General features: G+C 44.2%; 1 protein-coding gene across 5 annotated transcripts in view; it reads left to right on the top strand.

Annotated features, from left to right (window-relative positions):
* The window catches only part of FGGY (FGGY carbohydrate kinase domain containing), a 129,423-nt gene extending 119,904 nt beyond the window's left edge, over nt 1-9,519 (top strand). For all 5 annotated transcript variants that reach the window (XM_032749830.3, XM_032749827.3, XM_032749826.3 and 2 more), the window contains 2 exons: nt 7,629-7,690; nt 9,279-9,519. In XM_032749830.3, coding sequence (XP_032605721.3) covers nt 7,629-7,690; nt 9,279-9,360 — 144 coding nt within the window. In that variant the 3' untranslated portion in view covers nt 9,361-9,519. The remainder of the gene's footprint in view (nt 1-7,628; nt 7,691-9,278) is intronic.
* The last annotated feature ends 8,481 nt before the right edge of the window (nt 9,520-18,000 follow it).

The raw sequence follows: 18,000 nt of genomic DNA, 5'->3' as shown, positions 1-18,000 counted from the left end.
AGGAAAGGAAAGGAAAGGAAAGGAAAGGAAAGGAAAGGAAAGGAAAGGAAAGGAAAGGAAAGGAAAGGAAAGGAAAGGAAAGGAAAGGAAAGGAAAGGAAAGGAAAGGAAAGGAAAGGAAAGGAAAGGAAAGGAAAGGAAAGGAAAGGAAAGGAAAGGAAAGGAAAGGAAAGGAAAGGAAAGGAAAGGAAAGGAAAGGAAAGGAAAGGAAAGGAAAGGAAAGGAAAGGAAAGGAAAGGAAAGGAAAGGAAAGGAAAGGAAAGGAAAGGAAAGGAAAATCAACTCTCCTCAGCCAGTGCTGGAAAGAGGGAAAGAATAAATAGATTAAGAAGAGTGAAATATTGCAAATAGTTTTGTTTTCTTGATGGAGTAACCCTAAAGCAGAGTATAGGCAGAAGTTGGTTTTATGACAATCCCCACTAGGTACCCCAAAAATGCTGAAACTGCCCAAAGTGGGGAAATGAACAGAGAGACGTGTGCGGATTAATTAGATCGAAAAAATGTTTTGACAGCATAAGTGAACATATGGAATGAATTGTGAGAACCTGATCCAGTTCCCCATGTGTAAATGATGCCTTAGCCATAGCTCATAAAGCAAATACAGATGCAAAAAAAAAGGGGGGAAAAAAGCCCCTTTCCTATCCCCTCCCCCCAGTAAAGCCCAGTCTGTTGCCAGATGGCAAATAAAAGTCTGAACTTGGTGACTAAATGTGAGGAAAGCTGAATGTTCATTATGGATGTTGAAAGAAATTAGCCAAATAAATCTGAATTTTGCACCTTGGAGGAAGTGGTGCAGTTCAGCTGAATATTGAGTGGAGTGCCCAGCTGAGTGTCAGGATCCCCTGGGCTGGGTCTTCAGTGTCTCTGTTTTACCCTCCCTGGTCTAAATCAGAATTGTGGAATGGTTTGGGCAGGGACACTTCCCACTGTTGCTCCAAGCCCTGTTCCACCTGGCCTTGGGCATGCCAGGGATCCAGGGGCAGCCACAGCTTCTCTGGACACCCACCTGGGCCTGCCCACCCTCACAGGGAGGGATTGCTTTGTGTCCAGCTCAGTTCTTGGTGTCTATGTCCATGTGGAATCACACAGCTGCCCTGACTGCCCCAAAGGCTTTACCACCTGAAATTGAGGGTAGAAGCATTGGGACAGATGCTGCAAGCAAAGGGTGAGGAGTGGGCCAGAGAAGCAAAGCAATATGTTGCAGGTTATGCAGAGTTGTTCCCTGGATTAGTTTGCTCCATCCCCAGGAAGGATGAGTAGGGAGAGGGTGGATTGGGCAGTGCCCAGCATCAGGAGCTGGTGGAGGAATTTGCTCTCCTGACTCCTAGTTGAGCTTGTGCCCTGTTAAACACAGCTGCCTATGTCAGCATAACACTTCCAAGCCTAAAAACTGTATTAAATCAATATATTTGCATGTGGTTTTAATGCACAGACCTTCTTAGTCTATTTTAACAGCGATGCTGTGCATGGTTAAATTTATTCCACCTCAGAAGGGGATGAGGGAGATGTGCTGCCAGTGCCAGTTGGTGCTGGAGTTAGGAGCCCATTCCTGCTGTGGCATCAGCACCATGGCATGGGCTGGGACCTTCACAAACAGCCACTGAAGGGAACAGTCCCTTCATGGAGAAGCTGCACAGGCTCGTGTCAGGGGAAGAGCAGCTAAACCCTGCCCCACGCTGCTTGGGTGGTGCCCACAAACTTGATTCATGGCACCCAGTGCCAGCAGTCTGAAGCTGAAACAGGAGCTGAGCACTTGGGCTTTTCCCATTGCCCAGGGAAGCTGAAACCCCTGCTAAGCTCTCAGGTTTGTGTCCAAGCAGTTTTGGGCAGGAAGAGGTGCCAGCAGCAGAGCCCTCACAAAGCAAACTGCTTAATTATTTGCTAGTCAGAGGCAACCTGGGGGAGTGCAGACTCAAATCAACAACTAACCAACCTATATTTAGTAGCAGAGTGGCTGGAGCTTAGACCCAAACATAGTTTCCAGCTGATAGATGATGTGGCAATCAGAGCTGACCCTCGTCCCATTCTAAATTTGGGCTGTGGAATAAGTAATTAATATCATGGCTGGCATGGCAAGGCACCCTTCCAGCAGCTGCCCTGCCACTGCTGCTCCTCTTAGGGCTGTGGCTGTGGCTGGCCAGCCTGGCTGGGCTCTGGGACACCAAACTGGGTGACCACAGCCTGGCTGGTACTGTGGAGACACTGAGGGAGAAGCAAAGTCAGTGCTCTGGAGGCAGAAGTGATCCTGTGGCCTTACCTGTGCTTGTCTCTGCTGCTGTGAGAGCTCTTTTCTATTTGTTCTGGTACTAAGGAGTGAAAATCTTCTCTGGTGCTGCAGGACAGGTTGGGTGATCCATCCTTCAGTGGGATGTGGAAGGTGCAGGAGGTCTGGGAGCAGAACTAGAGACACACCTCGAGTGTACAAACTCTGCCTCAGCCAAACCAGACTGGGGAAATGGCACAGCCCACTGCAGAGAGAATAAATTACATGTCCCAGATAATTCCAGAAGTCTCTTGAAACTTTCTGGAATCTGATTCAGTGCTGGAACCAGAAATGCACCTTGACTCAGTGCTCAGGATCCATCCAGTTGGCCTCTGTCAACTCAGGTTGGATGGAAGGGTAGAATAATGTTGGGCTTCTTTTGAGCTGCCTCAGTGTAACAAACAAATGTATAAAATATTCCTGTAAGAAGGGCCAGTGCTGTTCCTGAACATATGGACAGAGAGATTCCAAAGGCCAGTGCCTTTTCCTGGAAGAGAGACTCAAGTCCTGAGCTGGTGTCCTGCTTGCCAGCCCTCCATCCTTCCATCCTCTTCTCCCTCCTCCTCTGTCTCTCATGTGCGCAGACAGACAAAACTCTTCCTCTTTCTCTTTCTCTGAGGTTTGATACACACACAGAAATCTATGTTGGATCAGAGCAAAAGGAAAACACAAACTTGTGTGAAATTTTCCACCTTTTCACTAAATGAATCAAAGCCAAATTTTCACACTTTGGTCTTAGGTGTGAATTTTTTGCTCAGCTCTTATATTTATTCATAATGTGTTTTAAAACTTGGCTCGCTCCATCTAGAAACCCACAGAGAATTGAGTTACAGATTCTGGGCTTTGTGCATGCTGCCAAGATTTGCCCCTATAACTCAAATTTAAGGGTGGGGGGGAAAAAAACACTATAAAAATATTGTATATGGTCCATCACATGCTTTCTTCATGCAGTCATATCCCACTAAAAATAATGTTCTGCAGAAATACACTCATGTAACTCCTGTAAACACAGATAAGATTAATTTTGCATCTCCAAGCTGTGGAACAAGCAATCCCTAAATAAAAGCCTAGAAGGAAATAGCAGCTTTGCTTAAAATTCTTAGAGAAGTTTAAAAGTATTTCTTCAACATCAGCATTTCAAGAAATCTATTTATGCCCCTCAAATCCAAATATATCTGTCACTGAACTTCTTAAAATTATGCTAAAGACATCTGTTAGCTGAGTTTGTGTGTGGAATAGAGATGAGTGAGAGAGAGGTTCTTCACTGCTGCAGAATAATTGAAAATTATTACATAGAACATTATTTGTTTTGTTGTGAGGACTAGAAGTGTAAGGGAAGTCACTCTGATAGTTTGAAGGTTAACACCTGCTGAATCCTGAAATCAGCCTGTTGTGAATGGGGCAACTTTTACTTTTTTTTTCCTCCTACTGCTGGATCTGTGACAGGAAAATTGAACACAGAAACACTGGAGAGGTGAGACTGGCCTGAGTGTGAGCATCAGATCCCCCACTTTGGTGCTTTGTGCAGCCATGTGCTTTCAGCCACTGAAATGGTACAGGAGAACTTGAAATAATCTGTGGTTGTTTCGTTGTTAATAATTACCTTAGGTTAAAGTCCAAGTATTTCTTGTGATTACCAAAATGACTGAGTGGTGAGAACACAGCTGGGAAGATGCATTTGTACTCAGATGCCTTACTGTTTAACTTTGGGTACAATTTTTAAAGTCTCAAAATAAAGAAAAAGTCCAACTGAGATTTTGTTACTTGACTTTCTAAACTAAGACTGGTGTCCCTAAATCTGATTTCTCATCTGCTGTTTACTTTAAGGCTCATATCCCATCAATTTTCAGTAGTATTCAGCCTCATCATTCCTTGAGTCACAGCTCAAAATCAGACTTGGGGACTATTCTAGTTTGGGCTTGATGATCTCCAAGGTCTCTTCCAGCCTAGTTGATTCTGTGATTCTCTCCACAAGTGGGCTTCACTGGCCTCCCTGTGCAGTGCCCAGGGATGTGGTCTCCTCCTGTGGGACGTGCTGGGTTTTGTGAGGCAGCTCTTGGAGGATCCCAAGGGCAGGGAGTCAGAGAAGATGTGTCTCTCAGCCTGAAGTGTGCACCTCCTGTGGCTCCTGAGCCAGGCTGATGGGTGTCTTCTGGTGCCTCCTCCCACACAGGGTTAAAAGAAACATTTTCCTTCCCATTATTGAAGGGAAAACAGTTGAAATTTCACAGCTTTAAGATACTGTGTCAAAGTTGGGCTTCCCTAGGAGATAGGATTTTCCCTGGGTTTCCAGTAGGGTTTCCCTTGGAAATCCACTGCCTAATGGAGCTGCCCTGCATTCCTCAGCTGGTAAGTGTTGGATCCCCAGCCCCAGATGATGCTGGAGAGTGGATTTGAGTGGCTACTGACCTTCCCAGCAGCAAAATTGCACCTTGTCCTGAGATCTTGGGGAGTTTGGTTCCCTGTCCCTTCCCAGGCAGGGATAACCCTGCTGGGCTGGGTTCTCTCCATGGAGAGCAGAGTGTTTACTGGCTTGTATCTGTCTCAGCGTTGACACTCCAACAAAAGGTTAGAAATCATGAATGCATCCCTTTATTTCTGCTCCACAGTGCCTCTCTTTTTTTCCTGTGTAAACCCTTCACTTGCCTCTTGCCCAGCCTTTAGAAATGATGATCAAATGCGAACTTTCAGGGTTTATTTATAGCATAGCCTTTATGGAAAGGGAGAAAAGAAATGATTAAAAAGCAATTTTACAAAATATTTTGTTTTAAGAGAGAATTCATTGTGTTTTAAATCACTGTATTCATTGTACTGTCTAGACTGGCAAACAAAGAAGATAGAGCGTCATTCAAATTAAGATTGTGAAATCCTTGGTGACTGGAGTTATGGATTTGGATGTCAACCCTCAAACAAACTATTTCTGAACGGCAGTATTATCACTTTGCTATATTTAAGGCTTTGTTGGAGACAGAGCAGTGCACAAGGTTGATCCGATTCAGTAATGCAATTCTAATGTTCCTTTGTTTCCCATTTCATTATAAATTCATATTTTCAATGTTCTGTTCCTCTTTGTCCCCAGAAAATTGTTGAAAAGACTCTCCTCTGGGAGTAAAGTTTTTTGTTCAAGCTAACAATGACCAAACTGACTTTAAAACACAGAAAAACACACAACTAAAATGTGAATTGAGAGAGGGAATTAATTTAGGATATTTTGAGCAACACAGAATGGGTGAGTTGTTGAAAATTGCTGGCTGTGTATTTTTTTGCCATGTTATTCCACAGAACCATGGTAGTTGCTGTGAGATTTTAATGCTGTGGATTCTCAAAAGGTCTGTGTATTTTCAGTAGATTTAAAAACACCAAAGTGTTTTAGCTGATAAACTGAGAAACTGATAAACTTGGAAGTCTTCCTCCTCAGGAAGATGGTGAGGGTGGATGATGGGGGTCCAACAGAAGAGAAGCAACATTTTCTGGAAGCTGTGAGAGTAAAGCAGAACACGAGTGCATGGAGCACCCCTGTCAGAGGCAGAACATAGCCTGGGAATGGTGCTGTGTCCTGGTCCTGAGTGTGCACACACAGGGAAATGCAAAGCCTGGCCCTCCTTTTCATTTTTGTTGCACCTGTGATAAAAAATGGATTTGCCTGTTTAGACACTTCAGATGTTATGGGTTTTTTTTCATGCAGTGTCTCCAGGGCAGTTCAAAAGGAGGTGTAAAGCAGGGAGCAGAAAGGAAGGTGACTCTTCCAGTAGTGAGAAAATGTTTCAGGGGGCTTTGTTTTCCCTAAGGCACAATGGAAAAGCAGTAGTCGTTGTACCAGAGAGAATTGGCTTTTACTTTGAGTCGGTTTTTTTTTGCTTTTTATTCCCTGAGTGTTCATTCATTTTTTGGATAGTCTGTAAATCCAGCTGGCAGTGTAAGGGACTGACTATTGTAAACAGGGACAATGCTTGAGCATTGTCAGTGTCACCTGTTAAAGGACAGGGAATAAAATGCCCATTTCTCTCCTGGGAAGGATATCAGCCTTTCCATGGCAGTATTTTAATCTGGCTGCTGTGCAGAATCTCAGTGCCAGCAGGCTCACATGTCCCAGGAAAAGAACACACTATCTCTCTGCAAGTGTTATTTCAAGGGTGTTTCTTGGGGAATCGAAGCACAATCAACCTCTGCACGTATGAAGGAGAACGAGCATATGAGAGAACAGAAATATTCCCTGCTGCTGTATCAGCACCCTTAACAGAGTGGAGTCCTGACTGCACACCTGGCAATGCTTTCGCCTTTGGTAGAGCCTGCCCTGGGCCGCTGACACTACACTGACATTGCTCTTCCACGTTGTGAAGCTCTGTGAGATCCTCTGCTGTCAAGTGCTGGATTAGTGGAAAGCACAGATTTCACTAGAGCAGGTATTCCAGCCTGTAAAATCATTCAACCTTTTAAAAATCCAGCTGTAGCCGCCAGTTGGAAGGTTCTAGCAGCAGCAAAGGGTTCTGCAGGGTCATCCTCATTCTTAGGCATTAAAACAGGTTCAGGGTCCTACTTAGAAACTCTGAACCCTGATTTAGTCACACACAGACTCTTGAGTCCTGACCTTTAATGTTTTTAACATTCTCCCACCTAAAAGCTGTTGCATTGATTCTCCTTGTGAAATCACTGTATGTCTGCTGCCTCCACTGTATCCTGAGAGCTCAGGCCTCTTAACTTTGGTGATTCTCATTCCAGTGGGATTGCCTGAGAGAATCCATGGAAAATCAGAATCTCACAGAGATCAGGAAAGGAACCAAATTACTCATCCCTCTCCCTTTCGCACATGGCTGTCCCAGAGACTCCTTTTGTAGGGGATTCTGTGAGCTCTGGCTTAATTTTGGTCAAAAGCAGAGCAGGATCAGAGTTTGCCTCTTGCATCTTTGTGCTGGAATGTGAGGGCAGCTGTGAGCTGCAGAACAGACCTTCCCAGGTTACCTTCAGCTTGTGGAGCACTCTCGAGTCCTCCCTTGCTGCAGGGAACTGATACTTTCAGAATGTGATTACAGGATCTCAAGTACAGTATCATTTTATTTGAGAACCCTCCCCTCTGGGGACGCAGTGTTTAACATTTCCTTTGGTTAGAGTAAATAATAAAAGATAACTCTGTTCTGCCTGGGACTCCCAGTGAGAGAGAGGAACAGACTTTGGTTACTTAGGATCTGCAGAGCTTTGTTCTCTTGACTACTTTATAATGGGATTGAACATATTTGCTGCCATCTGGCCTGTTCAGCCGAAACAAAATACATCATTAATGTTCCGATTGGTTTTGAAACATCTTGTTCTTGTCAAAAAGTATTTTAAATCAAAACAGGCTTTTCCAGTTGGTGTTTGTCTTTTCCTAGGAGGCCATGGCGAAAATGGGGAAAATTGGGAGAGTCGTGCAGCCCAACCACGAGCATAAAAGGTAATGGTGTGTTCCACTGGGAGAGTTCAAGGCAGATAAAGCTGGGGTCTGGAGATGAGGTTGGGGTGTATCTTTTTGCAGCCCTGCTCGACTGCAGTAATGTTTCGCATACAGATACTTTAAGAATCATGATACATTATATTTTATAAGAATTGTTCATACTGTATTTCTAAGGATTATTTCTATTAACTTTTAAAGTTTGATTCTTTATATTCTATGTTAAGGATTTCTAATGTAACATTTAAAACGAGCATTTCTAGTAGTTGTTAAGGATTATCTTCTATTACATTGTATTTTAAGGGTAATTTGCGTTACATTTTTAAGGACTCCGGATTCCGCGGGCGGCGGCGCGCGGGCTCCCCCTGGCGGCGGGCCCGGGCTGAGGGGACGGGGCTGGGGGGGACTCGGGGCCCCGGGAGGGGCTGAGGGAGCCGGGGAGGGGCCGGAGGATCCCTGAGGGAGCTGGGGAGAGGCTGGAGAATCCCTGAGGGAGCCGGGGAGGGGCCGGAGAATCCCTGAGGGAGCCGGGGAGGGGCCGGAGAATCCCTGAGGGAGCCGGGGAGGGGCCGGAGAATCCCTGAGGGAGCCGGGGAGGGGCCGGAGAATCCCTGAGGGAGCCGGGAAGGGTCTGGAGAATCTCTGAGGGAGCCGGAGAATCCCTGAGGGAGCCGAGAAGGGGCCGGACAATCCCTGAGGGAGCTGGGGAGAGGCTGGAGAATCCCTGAGGGAGCAGGGAAGGGGCTGGAGGATCCCTGAGGGAGCTGGGAAGGGGCTGGAGAATCCCTGAGGGAGCTGGAGAATCCCTGAGGGAGCTGGGAAGGGGCCGGAGAATCCCTGAGGGAGCTGGAGAATCCCTGAGGGAGCCGGGAAGGGGCTGAGAATCCCTGAGGGAGCTGGGAAGGGGCTGGAGAATTCCTGAGGGAACTGGGAAGGGGCTCAGCCGGCAGAGAAGGAGGATCAGGGTGACCCTTGTGGGTCTGCACAACTCCTGACAGGAGGGGACAGACAGGGGGTTGGGCTCTGCTTCCAAATAACAAGTGACAGCACAAGAGGAAACAGCCTTAAGCTGTGACGAGTAAAGTTTAGATTGGATATTTGGGAAAATTTCTTTGTGGAAAAGGTTGTCCAGCCCTGGCACAGCTGCCCAGGGCAGTCCCCATCGCTGGAGGGATTTAAAAGCCCTGTGGATGTGGCACTTGGGGACACGGGACAGTGGCGGCCTTGGCAGTGCTGAGGGAACAGTTGGACTCGGTGATTTTGGAGGATTTTTCCCACCTGAATGAATTCTGTGAAGCTGTGGTGTCTCCTCACTCTCACAACAGAGATTCTGTCTGAGAAGCCAAGCTGGCTGTAGGGAAACAAAAGGTGGAATTGCAGCTGGAAATCACAGCTCGGGTGGAAACTGCCCCAGCAGTGCACAGGGAGGGCTCTGACCCCAGCAGCAGCGCTACCTAGGAAAGAGTCAAAGTGTCTTTAATGCTAAGAGAAGCAAGTAAACATATATATTGCAGGGGATTTAAATCTTCAAATCTCAGGCTTTGCTGACATTAACTTTCTGACATTTGCTGACATTAACTTTCTTACACAGATTTTATGACAAGAAATACGAAGTATTTTTGAAGCTGGTGGAGCACCAGAGAGAGTATCGCTCCATCATGAACAGCTTATGATCCAGAGGCATGGGAACTGGGAACAACAGGCAAATTTCCAGGCATGTGTGATGCGGGTAATTTCTTCTTACTGTACCATCCATGTTAAAAAATATCCTTTTATCATTTAAAGTATACATTTTAATTTTTAATGAGAAATAAAATGCACTTTGCTGGGAAGCACTGGGTATTTTGTGTTAATAATCCCTGCACGCAAGGACAAGGAATATTCATTTGTTCCAGTCAGGGAACACAAGACAACCAGTTGCAGGTACCCCAATGCCAGTATTTGGACTGGCAGGAACAGCACAAGAAAGGAACAGCATAAGGAATAACATGATGCACTCAGATGGATTTGAGTCCATGGAGTCAGTATTCACATAGATGGACTTTACACACTTAGCTTGAGAGAAATTCCTTCTTGAGTATTGGCTTAGGCTGCAGTTCTCAGTTAAATGCAAACAGGAGTCACACAATAACAAAATTATGCTTGGGTTATTTGGAAAATAATAGTTTCTGTCTTTTTTTTTAATGTTAGTAGTCAGTCCTGAAAAACATCTGGTAATTTTTTTAAAGAAACAATGCACTTCCTGCCTTGTAGTTCATGGAAAAGCAATTGTTACCCTTTCCAAAGTACCCATTGTTAGGAGAAACAGCTTTACAAGTTCAGGGACATAATTAAAGACAATGAAAGTTGATGGGAATAAAATGAAGACACTTCGTAAAAACAGAGTGAAACAAGCAAGAGAACGACTCTGACATAGTGGGGTGTCAGAGCTCCCAACTCAGGGGCACAATAAAATCTGTCAGCTGAAAAGACAGAGTGGGGAAAAAGCAATTGGAGACCAGTGTGTTGTAACCAATAAGTATTCATAAATCTTAATATCTCTATTTTAGTATGCAATTAGTATGTAAAAATGAAGTCCACAGACTCCAAAAGGATAGCAAAGGTACAGGTTATACAGGGACATATGTGCAGGGTTGCCTGGCACTCAACCAGCACTTTTACCTCTTTGCAGCTCAACACAAACAATTTCAGCAAAGTTTCCATAAACTTCCTGCTATTTATATCATTATCCTCAAACTGGCCTTGGTTTCTCTGGCTGAACTGGTAGCAAGACTTAGCACGAGGGGTGTAGGGAGTCTGGAAAGGGAACAAACAATCACATTGACTTGGTGTAAAGTGTAGATACACAGGGTTCAGGGACTCTCTGTGCCTTGTGTGGGCTTGCATGACACAGTTACAGAGATTTGTTCCCATTTCCTGCATGGCCTTTAATGCCTTCCTTCCCTTGTGATGCTTGTACTTTATAGTTGCATTTTATTCGAAGCCAATGTGCCTAAGAGTTTCATATGATCCATTATAAAAGCAGAGCTGTGAGAAGTCTGTATCCCAGTGGCTGAGTAATCAGCTGTGATAACACAAACACTGCTGCAGGATTTTGCAGTGAGGCTGCCTGACCATCACTGTATACCAGACTTAGCAAGTTGTTCAGTTTGCCAAGTTCTCAAATTAAAATTTAATTCAAATAGAGCCAAGTATTAAAATGTTAAAGCTCAGGAGTTCTAACACTCTTCAGCTGCAGGTCGATGGGCACTGTAATGTTAAACTCTGATTGTGCCTTAAGGCATTTTTGTACAACCGCACTCTGAGGGCTGCATATCGAGTGCCTTGGCCATGCCAAGCACTGCTGAGTCCTTCAGTGTGTGGCAGCAGCACAGTGACAAACATTCCACTGCCCCATTCCAAGAAAAGCCTCAGTCATGGCCAAGGGCCCCAGCTGGGGCCAGTCAGACCCCTGAGCTGCAGACCCTGCCATCCTCACCCCTTCAGGTGCAATTTGCTGACAGATTTTTATCATGCAAATTAAAAGAAGGGAAGCAACCACTGTGTCATCAGCTGCTCCAAGAGTCCTGCAGAGAGGCCCAGGCTTCACTCACATGGAGAAGACAAGAATATAATGGCTCCAAAGAAGCAAAGAGCAAGTATTGGGAAAAAACTCCATGAGATCCAGCTGGGTGAAGAGTCCTCACAAGGCAAGAGTCAGGAATGACAGCCTGTCATACAGGTAACCTGCAAACTGAATGTTCTCATGAGACTGGTTATTTTGTATTCTGATGCATTCCATGTGCCTCTTAAGCACTTTGAAAGTTAAAATCTCTTGCATGCAGAACCTTTCTGTGCTGTTCAAATGCTTCTACACTGTTCAATCGTGGTACAGTATCCAGAGGAACCCTTCTAAAAGGGATCCCTGGCTCTTGGAAAAGAAAGTATTCTGCTTGACACAGAATCCTTCTGGGAACTGGGATTCCAGCATTAAGAAAGGACAGAGCCAGTGTGAACTGTTTGGATTTGGCAATACCTGGGGAAAAATCCAGCTGCTTTCTACTGGAATCTGATTTGAAATTTTAGAGGCAAATTAAAATCCTGCAGTTCAAATCTGAATGATATTTGAAAGGTCCAGCCTGACCCTCTCTAAGTCTGCCTTTTAATTAACCAGGCTTTTTATAGCACACTGTGTTCTCCTCCCTGCCAGGGTGACTGCAGGACTTCTTCAGGTAAGAATTACAGAAGCACCTTCACTAGAAGGTTCTGGATGCAGTGGGATGGTACCACTTCCACCACAGTATTGCCAGTACCTGCATCAGAAGGTAATCACACAATGGTACAGACTGGTTTTCCTTGCTGAGTCTATTTCAATCCATTTGTTATGTGCTGCTCACTCAGTAAATGCTGATTTATAAACACTTAGGGGTCCAGGTTGTTTCCTTGACTTATTGTTTTGCTTTTCACAAGAGGTGTGAAAAGCAACACAGTTCCACAATAAAGAACATTTTCCTTTTTTCCACTGTATCCGGCCCCCCAGTACAACAAGCAACCTCTGACTGGAGCCTGGTGAGATTAGGAACTTCCACAGGTTTTTTTGTGGAATGTTATCCCAGAGATTCAATAAACTACACAAAAGAAAAATGCTGGAGGCCTGTTTGATATTTCACAGAGCTGTTTGATCTGACATGTGTCAAATGATAAATGCAAATGGCTGCAGGATCATTCAAGCCCAAGTGGGTTTTGAAATGCTGTGGGAAAATTAGAGGATAAATAAATCTGATCCCAAGAGCTCAGGCTCGTTGTTTGGCATGTGTCAGAATGCAGACAGAGGTAAATATTACCTTTGTCTGCAGGGAGGGCAGGTTAGTGCTTCTAACCAGGGACTGTGCCTCCAGTGGGGGGTCAGGCAGCAACCTACCAAATTAAAAAATGAAGATATGCTAAACATATTGGAGGTCATTTAATGTTTACAGGGAAGTTAGCAGGATTAATAAACTCTCTTTCTACACTGGACTGTGAAAATTAATGTGATTCTTATTTTTAATACATGGTTTTCCTCTGTGACTGTGCAAAAATGGAGCCTTTGCTCTTCTGCACTGGTGTGTGCAGAGTTTTACAGATCAGCTAGGAGGGTTTCCTTTCCACAGCTTCTTTCCCTGTAGATCTTACTCTGGAAGCTCCCTGGGTCATAGTTGAAGCCCTCAGGTATATGGGTGCCATGGACAGAACCACTGCAGCTGCATCAAGGTGGAGTTGTCCAGGGTGACTTCTGGGGCCACTTATCCCAGATAAAGCAGCAGGCACAGCCAAGGAGCAGTTTGTACTTCTGGAAAAGCCAATTGCCACATCCCATTTTACCCAGACTGCTGCTGATTTCCAAGTACAACATAGAGAGGTCTCGGGAGCAAAAAGGGGCAGAGTGTGAGGACAGTAAGATTAGGCTGCACATGCCATGACAGCAGTGAGTTTGTGCTGGTCAGAAAACAGGAAAATTGAATGTCAGGGCTGGCACCACCAACAAACTCAGTAAAGCACAAACAGCATCTCAGCAGAAGCAGCACAGCTTGACTGGCAGCTCCGGGGCACAGAGCAGTGTGACAGGTCAGGGAAAGAAAACCTCTCAGCATTTCAACTGATGCAACTTGACAGGGACCCCAGTGAAAACAGCAGCACAACATTGTGCTGCCATTTTGATGGGATTGTTCTGTTGAGCTGAACAATGATCTTTGTTGTAAAAACAGCCAGTGAGGAGTTTGTGAGCTGTGCTGTAACAAGAAGTCTCCAGGAGCCCTCAGTGCAGGGGTTCTGTACCCAGCATCATCTCATCTGCTGTCACTGAGAAAGGGAGTTTGAGATAAACCATGTTTGAAATACAGAATAAAAAATGTTCCTGATGCCATCAGTTACATCATGTGCACAAGGACTGGGAATGTGAAATTTGGCCCAAAGGTAATTTTATGAACCTCGCTCCAATTTGTGCTTTTTACTCATTTTCATTTGAGTGCAGGGTTTATCTTTGTGCCTCTTGTGTTTTGTTTGCACACACAGTGTGTTTGGCTGAGCCAACAGCTGTGTTTATTCCTAAATCCTCATCCAGACTGTATGAACCCAGTCTGGCACCCAGCTTCCAGCTTCTCCTTGAGCTTTGTGTTTGGCATCCATCACCTCTGACTGGCTTTGACCCACTGGGGTGGTGGATCAAAGGCTGGGGATCCCCATGGCTGTGCTGCTGTGCCTGTGCTCAGTCCCAGCGAGGCCAATGGGGCACTGATGGATCCCAGAGTCCTTCAAGGCCTTTCACAAAAGAATCCCATGGAAATTAAGATTTGCTGCCCTCAGAATCCTTTGTTTGGTAGAGCAGGAAAGGAAGGACTCCTCTGAAGCTGACCCATTTCTGCTTCAGTGAATTTTTCATAAAATAGACAAAATCCTGTTTTAATCTATCCCACTCCACAACCTTCTGAGGGACTCTGTAGGTTTCTCTAAAATACCTCTGTGGTTATTGTTAATTAGAAAAAAATAATATTGCTGAAGGATCGCTTTTCAGTTGAACTTCCTGAACATATGGTTCAAACTGAAGCTGAAAAAGAAAACTTCAGGACAAACTGTATGAATTACTACTAATAATAAAATCAGACATTTTTTTATAAGTCCACATTAATCTTCTTTAAAAGCTTTGGGTTAACCACATTTTTTAAATAAAACTTTTACCGGAGCGGAATTTATTAAGAGAGCTCAGTGTTGCCTTAGCTTTGTTCCACAGGGCATCAAGAGAAATTTTATTACTGATTTCAGTCACAACTGACTTAGATCTACACAGAATGGCTTTGATAAGCCCAATGTAAAAGTTTTATTGGTTTAAGACATGAAAAACAGACATGTTACAGAGACCACTTCTAGTCTATAAACAGCCATAACATGGATAATGCATCGCACTGGAGTCAGTGCTCCAGAGTGTAAATAATGGTGTGGAGAGAAGAAAAGCCTAGCCAAGTATGTACAGCTAAGAAAAACAACATAGACCCAGCTTGTATATGGTACTTCTCTTCTACAGATCTCAAAATTAAATACAAATAAAGTCTGTATCATTAGGTCATACTCACAGATGGAAAAGGAAAAATTAACCAGGCCAGGGAAAGGGGGAAGTTGATGCTCTTTGTTGTTATGTCTATCTTTGTATTTTAAACTGTAACTACTGAGGCATTATTTGAAACAGGTTTTGAGGCCATGTGGTTGCTGTTTGTCCTGGATGGGTTCTGTTCAAAGCCTCCTTTTCCTGTATGTTATAAAACAGGGTTAGAAAAACATGAAACAATGGGAAGTATTACATGGTGTCTCCCAGAGGTGTCCCTGGTGGTTGGGGATCCAGTGATTTGTTTTGCTCCCAGAGGATGGGCATAGTGGCAGTGGTGACGTGGGGCTGCGCTCTGTTATATTTATCCTAAAGATAAAAATGTGCTTTTATTGCACCAGCATTAACAACACGGCCCCTTGTTCTCCTTTGTACTTAGATCTTTTTATAGTGTGGTGAAAAAAGTGTGAATGGCTTGTAAATATACCTTGCACTTGCTTCAAGATGCCCAGCTCACATTAGCTGCAGTGGTGCAGAACATGGGCCTTAAAAATCCTGAAATCCCTTTATAAATGCAATGATGGACATATCTCCCTCTACTATTCTGTGCTTCATCCTTGTATTCACTTGGAAAAACTATTTAAGTGCTGTAATCTCAACCGTATGGCTCAGAGCCTCAAAGAAGGTATTTAGCAGACACGTTTGTCTGGAGAATTAGGGTTTTACACAGATTTTCTAGTGACTGGAGATGGGGGAGGACAGGAGCCCACACCAGGGGCTGCCTCGACAGAAGGACCCTCAAATCTGTTCTGTCCCTTTCCTGTTAAACAGATGCTGGGCTGGAATAAACAGTGACCTTACGCTGGGATGAGATGTCTTTGAACAATTTTTCTCTGTAAGACCACACTGATTTACTTAAAAACAGTAAACAGATTTTAAAAACCTTTATGCATGACTAGAAACCAACTTACTGAATTGTTTAAAGTGGAACTTCCACTACTTTTGTTTGTGTAAAAAGCTTTTATGGGACTGCAAACCAATGTAATTATGCCTAGATTACTGTTTTATTTTAGGAAATGTTTCACTTGGGAAGCAGGAATGTGAGACAGAACCAGACCTAAGCCTGCTGTGTCCTACTCCTGATTTTTACCCATAGAAATTAATTTTATGGGACAGCTGGATTTTTATGCTGCTGATTAAAAAGACAAGCTGTCTTCTCAGAAGTGAGTTCATGCTTGAAGATGAGACTTCATGTTTGTTACATCTTGAGCTTTCACACTTACAAATGTGATTATTGGGCTGTTGATTTTTGTAATAGGTTGGGGTTTTTTGCATAGTCAAATACAAATTGTGTGATTTTATGGTGCATTTTACCCATTCCACAAGTTTGTATTGTAATTTAACAGTATCTTCTGAGATCATCTGTTACTTTTTGGCAGCCTAAGACTTCATGGGTATTTCAAAAGTGGCACCTTGTAGTTAGGAAAGCAATGAGCAAATAAAAATACAGTTACTGATTTCTTGCGGAATATAAAAATGGGATTTCTTCAAGCTTCTCTGCTTGAGGGAACCTACATTAATTCCAGGGAGAAGGGCTTGGTCCTGGTTCTTACACAGGCCTTGAGATTGCTGCCAGAAGAATGCCTTGTTTAGCAGCCTGTGTAAGCACTGCCTGCACTGCCAGTCCAGAACACTTCCTGCAGAATAAATGCCCACAGCTGGTTCCTGCTGGGAGAGGGGCTCACTGGAGGCAGGTGGGGCAGCTGGAGTTGCTGTGGTTCCTGGGAGAGATCTAGAGCAGAGTCTTCACTAAATTAGTAATTTGATTGACATCTTCAGTTCATTAATAATAATTTACTGTGATTAGCAGAGTCACAGAAACTCAGCATAGATATCACACATAAACTAATTCTCTCTGTTTTCCTCCTCTGCTGCAGTTGTGTCTGTCACTTAAATGCACTGAAATAAAGTCTGGTGTGTTCTCTGCCTTCCTGGATGCCAGAATGGGGTTCTCTCTGTACCATAAGCTGAATGGCAAAAAGAATCCAGGTGAGTGTTCAGGAAACCAAGTCTCTTGTCAGAGCCAGGTCTAAAACAGTTAATTCACCAAATGAGTAATTTTAAATCAGCATCATTCAGCACCTCCTGAATTCTTTCCTCCTGTAATGAGGATCTGTAAATAAGAGCAAATGGAGGTTTTAAACTACTGTGCCATAATTTTGATTCAATGATCTTCAAGGGCTTTTCCAGCCTTAACAAGAGTGTTTCTATAACTACTGGGAAAAATCTTGCTCCTTTACTGTGAAGTTATAAATATATTCGTTTCCATTGTCAACAGAAACGTGTCAGATGCCAAAGGCCTTTTCATTGTTTCCAGATTTTCCTTTCCCTGCACTGATCAGATTCTCTCCTGCAGAGAAAACAACCACGCAATAGCCCAGCCAAGGATGGCAGGGTTGGAGTAAGACACCACAGCGATGGTCAGATCCAAGTCCAGGACACTGAACTCCAGGCAAGCAGATTTTATTTAACATGGTAGCACCTAAAATTCATCTGCACATTCCATTCCTCTGACTTCCAGTGCAGGGCTGGGGGCATTTGCAGATCCAGAACATCCTCTTAGCTGGACAAGCAGTGATGGTTTCTGTCAATTGCAGCTCAGAGCAGTTGTGTTTGCAAACACTGCACACACACCCAGGCCCATTAGGTATCTACTGTATTTGTGCACAGGAATAACACCCACATTTCTTTAGTTTTGTCTCCTACAACAAAGGGAACAAAATGTGTTTGTGATTATACGGTAGATACGGATTCAAGGGAAGCCCAGCATTCCCAGACTGTAACCAATGGAAATTCTGAAAGGCTCCCTTGCCCTTTGCAACTTCAACAAGTTGGAATCTCTTGTGTATTTTGTATTAGCTTGTCTTGTACAGTAATTAACTTATATATGACTCCTAGGGGACAAGAGATTATGGTTTATTTCCAGATGACTCATGAGCAAGTCTGCAGAAAGAGAGTTTGTGCCGCTCTGAAAACAGGAAAATGGAATATTTAGTGTAGCTGATGATACCAGTTCTGGCTGCTGAGCTCAGGCACCAGGCAAAGGGGCTGGAAACTCGTCAGCTTGAGTGCAAGGGCCTGTTGAGACCCTGGCAATGCTCAAGCTCTGCTCCCAGAGCATTGATTAGGACTAAAATTACAGCAAAGATCCAGGCAGTGATCCTGCACTGTGTGAATAATACGTGTGTGTGCAGGAAGA

Source organism: Taeniopygia guttata, chromosome 8, assembly GCF_048771995.1.
Source record: "Taeniopygia guttata chromosome 8, bTaeGut7.mat, whole genome shotgun sequence".
NCBI classification, from domain to species: Eukaryota; Metazoa; Chordata; class Aves; order Passeriformes; family Estrildidae; genus Taeniopygia; species Taeniopygia guttata.
Note: the sequence above shows the minus strand (reverse complement) of the source record. Positions and strands in the feature narration are given on the sequence as shown.